This window comes from Haliotis asinina, chromosome 9, assembly GCF_037392515.1.
Source record: "Haliotis asinina isolate JCU_RB_2024 chromosome 9, JCU_Hal_asi_v2, whole genome shotgun sequence".
In the NCBI taxonomy this organism is placed as follows: Eukaryota; Metazoa; Mollusca; class Gastropoda; order Lepetellida; family Haliotidae; genus Haliotis; species Haliotis asinina.
This window is the reverse complement of record NC_090288.1, coordinates 7,522,578-7,527,632: the sequence shown is the minus strand read 5'-3', so window position 1 is coordinate 7,527,632 and position 5,055 is coordinate 7,522,578. Positions and strand designations below refer to the sequence as shown.

The window sequence follows — 5,055 nt, the reverse complement described above, 5'->3', positions numbered from 1 at the left end:
TTGACGCCCTATCCTTGCGATACGACAGATTACAAACCAACATTGTTAACAAGCTGAATATTTACGAATACCTTTCTAATGTCAGTTCAAACATATTGATATTTACAAGTCATGTTACCAGCCAGTTCCGAGAACATGTTAACGGTGAAACATTGGCAATTACACGAACAAGTAAGCGAATATGTTCACACAGACACAAATCCGGCTCATTAGTGACACAAGACTATGGTAACTGATCAACAATGAATGCACTGGCTATAGAACCCAGAGGGACGCAATGATTCGGACGCTACTTTTCCTTTGTTTGGTGCATTATGCACCTGCTTGGATTAACACGGGATTTGGTGTTAAATGGAAATCTTTTGATGATGTTCTTGTGTCAAAGTCTTTCATGTTTGAAATTACAAATGTTTATAAAAGTACTCGGTGTGTACTCCTGTGTCTCCAGAACGAATCTTGTGTGTCTGTCTTTTACAGACGGCAACACCGACGGTGCCAGTTCCATGACGTGTTGTTCATGTCGCCTGAAGACGGAGAACAAGAAAACGGAACCATGTACTACAGCTTAACAACAGGTGAGACTTTTAGTAACACTCGAGGACTATCACGACTGAGCACACAAGAAATCGAACCCGGGTCTTTGGCGTCAGGAACGAACACCCTGACCACAATGCTACTCAACTGCCCGAGGTATTAATCATCAAACGTGGATAATGGATTGATGACGTTGTGAGGAAAAGAGAGTTTTAATGCTAATATATTACTTAAGGTGTTATGGGTATCTTCGAAGTTAAGGTCATTAGTTACGACACCCCCGTTCAGTGTACCATATAGGTATAATGTGCAAATAGAAGCACGTTTCAGGTGTCCGCAGCCGTATAATTTCACGGAATATTCCAACAAGCAGCGTAAAACCTTATTCACTCACTCGTACAGTGACGCCGGTACCGGTGAATATCTTCAGCAATCCATGCTTATCATAGGAGGCAACAAACGGGATGTTGTGATTAGGCACATGTCGTCTTATCTCTGTGTACATAGATCTTAACGTCAATCACTGGATTGTCAGGTACAGATTCGATTACTTACTGACGGCTGCATTTAGCTGGCACATTACTGTGAGTGGCGTTTTCAACATGCAAACACCGAGGCAGACATAATACAACCGCCTTATGGATTTATTATAGTGGCAGTAGGAACTTTTGAGTCATTATTGTCAAGGTTGTTAGGAGATGTTGGTAACCCGGGTAACAATAGTATACTAAAGAGTACTAATCATGACCACGACCTGATGCTTTGATACACGACCTGTCCAGATGGAATAATAATATGTTGCGTTTAGCATAAAAAGCGTTAAACATATGATATTTTATGCTGGCAGGCCCTGATATGACTGAAATGACTTTCAAAACAGTATAACATTCAAATGATTCATTACCGCATTGATTACGGAAAGATCCATATTATCGGCTCTGCAACTAAAACTGATCTCAATATATTACCTTGTCAATTTCTCTTCTTTCCTAACCAAACTGAAAACTGTATAACAAATCTTTTTGTTCTTTCTACAGGATAAAGATCAAATACGCTCAAAATGTAACACCTTGAGATAAGAACCATTTTACACACGGATCCAAGTCTGGTGCTAGTGTCATTAATTGATTAAAAGAATGATTTGTATCACAAGGAAAACATGTATGTGCATTGATAATTGCTTGTTTTTAGATGTGTACTTTTAAATTGTAAATAGTATTCATACAGCTCATGTATTATATTGTAAATAGTACTGTCCCAAACCATGTTGAAACTTTTAATAGATAATGTTGTGATGTTCAAACATGCACGCGGAAACGTGCATTTGAGGGTAACTTTGTGTAGTAATTGTTTTGGGTAAACTTGGTCTGCCGTTAAGTGAGTGAAACAATTCGTGTGTATCTCAGGCGACTGTGTACCTGGCTACATCCACAATCGTCTCCTCAACATCTGCTACCAACTCCATCTCGACAAGATCTCCTACGACGACGCTCTTGCTGACTGTACATCAAGAGGAGAACACTTTGCTGTGATTGACAACGCAGACAAGCAGAACCACGTCGTCAAACAGATCAAGTCGTCATCAGGTTTGTCTTCACAGTCCGTATCAAATACATCCTGTCAGTAGTTTAGTGCTCAAAACAAAGTGAGAGTCTTCAGCTTGGCGAGCAGGCGCTTTAGCCGTTGAACTACCCCCAACGTCCCCTGTGTGGAAAAAACTATGGGGACCAAGTACTGATTAACAGCATTTCGCAAGGTATCAACATTGCTCTGTCGAAAGAATTTAAACCTAAAAATGAACCTCGGTGGTGAACAAAGACATCGAAAATGGAACATCTAAAGTCTGTACATCTACTTACTGCCTCGAACATTAACCAGTAAGCCCTACCACAATTATGGAATGACCTATGGATCCACTAGACGTAACTGAGATATGTGGAACTGCCCTAAGGGATCCTTTTCTTTGTGATCCTGAAAGTACAATATGAACGCAAAACATTCAAACATATCATCGTTGACGCCAAAGTTTACTTACAACGGTTATCTCATTACGTATGATAAGACCCGTGAAGGTCCGAGTTCCTGGATCCGGGATCTCCAGTAACCCATGCTTGTCCTAAGAGGCGATTAATGGGATCGGGTGGTCAGGTTCGCTTAATTGGTCGACATATGTCATCAGTTCCCAGCTGCGCAGATCGATGTTCGTTCTGGTCCAGACTCGATTATTTACGTACCACCTCCATATGGCTGGGATCTTGCAGAATATGGCGAAAAACTAAACTCACTCACTTCGGTATGAAAATGATTCGTTTGTTTGTTCCTCGTCCTGCTCAGCAATACTCCAGCTTTGCGAAGGTACCCTGGGATAGAAAACCCAGTGATTAAAATCCGGAGAATGTATTAGTGCAATTCTAACCTCTGTCGCCACGCGCAGTATATACATGTATGTGTATTCTAAGTGCCATTGTCTTCGTCGAACTGTCAACTGTCACTCGTGAATGCATGTAATGGGATTTGAAGACACATTTTGGTGGACAACCTAAAGCCTCAAAGTCACCGTACGCATTTTATTTTGCTTTTGCTTCGTTCACTTTAATTCAATTCAATTTAATATATTTATGTAAAAAAAAATTACTTCCCTCTTTTCAAAAGGGCAACTATCCTAAAAGTGCATTTCCATCATTGCAGCTGCTAGAACATTTAGCTACTTCTTGGACGGTTCTGATGCGGCAAATGAAGGTCAGTGGGTATTCCATGATGGCCGACCTATGACCTACTTCGCCTGGAGGTCAGGCAACCCGACTGGTAGTGCAGGTGAGAAAGATTACATCGTGGCCAGCAAACTGGACAATGCATTTTTGTGGCGAGACGGGAGACAGACCGAAGAGAAGAACTACATCTGTCAGAAAGACCTTTGAAATTCATGAACACACAGTGCAAATACTGCCAGTCATGTTGGCCTATGTCCTCAGACAATTTCAGTAATTCGCAATAAAAAAAGATCATGCCACTCTTTTGAGGGTGGATCGGCTTTGAAACTTGCCAAGTGTTTGTGATCAAGACTACCACATGATAAAGTATCACCCGTTGGATGTTAGAAACATGTTTATATGGTCAGTTTATGTTTTCATTATTTCAAACAATCTGTTCACTTACACATTTGCTGTTAACTGTATATACTGTTTACCATGTCATCACAACTTTATTCGGTGACTTCTGGAGTGGCATTTGGGATTGGTGGGATGACAAAGCGATGACAATACGCAAGGACATTTTATTTATTACAATATATGATATGTTTCGATGTAGATGCTAACACCGTTTTCACTTGCTTCTATGTTGTATGTTCTTGAGGCGGTGTTTCACCACAATGAGTTCGTCGTTGCTGCCTATTGTATTGTGTTGCGTTTTGTTATTGTTTTGCGTTACGTTGTGTTGTGTTGTGTTGTGTTGTGTATGCATGCAGTGGCGTACACTGAGATAAACCAACCCAAGTGCTAACAGAATTAACAGTTATAAGTGAAATACAGAGTTTGTAATTATACCCTATTAGTAATATTACTAGACTTGTATACAGCAGCAAGCAGGTCTGGTTTGAATGATCGATGATCGAAAATATCGTATGATACCCAAACATACCCAAAATATCAACACAACACGGTCCACGTCGCCCTGACGTAATGCATTCACAATAACATTGTATAGTAACACTGCCTTAGTGTCATTAATACTCACTGACTCTATTATCTAACGTCTGGCATAACAAAACACAAGCCAAATCTAAAAGGGAGACATTAAGCACTACGCTGGAGATAATAAGTCCTGCGTAGGACATATTAAATACTTCGTGGGAGATAACACGTACTACGTAGGAGATACTGAGTCCTTCGTAGGAGACATTAAGTACTACGTAGGATGTAATAAGTCCTTCGTAAGAGATAATTAGTCCTTTGTATGAGATATTAAGTACCATGTAGGAGTTAATAACTCCTTCGTAGGATGGTAAGTCCTTAGTAAGAGATAGTTAGTCCTTTGTAGGCGATATTAAGTGCTATGTAGGAGATAGTGGGACCAGTCTTATTCACCGTGGCTCTAGGATATAACAAGTCCTTCGTAAGAGATAGTTAGTCCTTTGTAGGCGATATTAAGTGCTATGTAGGAGATAGTGGGACCAGTCTTATTCACCGTGGCTCTAGGATATAACAAGTCCTTCGTAAGAGATAGTTAGTCCTTTGTAGGCGATATTAAGTGCTATGTAGGAGATAGTGGGACCAGTCTTATTCACCGTGGCTCTAGGATATAACAAGTCCTTCGTAAGAGATAGTTAGTCCTTTGTAGGCGATATTAAGTGCTATGTAGGAGATAGTGGGACCAGTCTTATTCACCGTGGCTCTCGGATATAACAAGTCCTTCGTAAGAGATAGTTAGTCCTTTGTAGGCGATATTAAGTGCTATGTAGGAGATAGTGGGACCAGTCTTATTCACCGTGGCTCTAGGATATAACAAGTCCGTCGTAAGAGA

General features: G+C 40.5%; 1 protein-coding gene across 1 annotated transcript; it reads left to right on the top strand.

The window, feature by feature from the left end:
* Nucleotides 1-277: 277 nt before the first annotated feature.
* LOC137296848 (alpha-N-acetylgalactosamine-specific lectin-like) lies at nucleotides 278-3,452 on the top strand. Its single transcript, XM_067828715.1, has 3 exons — nucleotides 278-575; nucleotides 1,941-2,120; nucleotides 3,223-3,452. The coding sequence occupies exons 1-3, from the start codon at nucleotides 278-280 to the stop codon at nucleotides 3,450-3,452; spliced, it is 708 nt and encodes a 235-aa protein (XP_067684816.1).
* The last annotated feature ends 1,603 nt before the right edge of the window (nucleotides 3,453-5,055 follow it).

Excerpts from the sequence above, each read along its gene's own strand:
- LOC137296848 (XM_067828715.1), top strand. The coding sequence starts at position 278 with ATGATTCGGACGCTACTTTTCCTTTGTTTGGTGCATTATGCACCTGCT. Across the intron at positions 576-1,940 it reads GTACTACAGCTTAACAACAG|GCGACTGTGTACCTGGCTAC; the intron begins GTGAGACTTTTA and ends TGTGTATCTCAG. Across the intron at positions 2,121-3,222 it reads ACAGATCAAGTCGTCATCAG|CTGCTAGAACATTTAGCTAC; the intron begins GTTTGTCTTCAC and ends CCATCATTGCAG.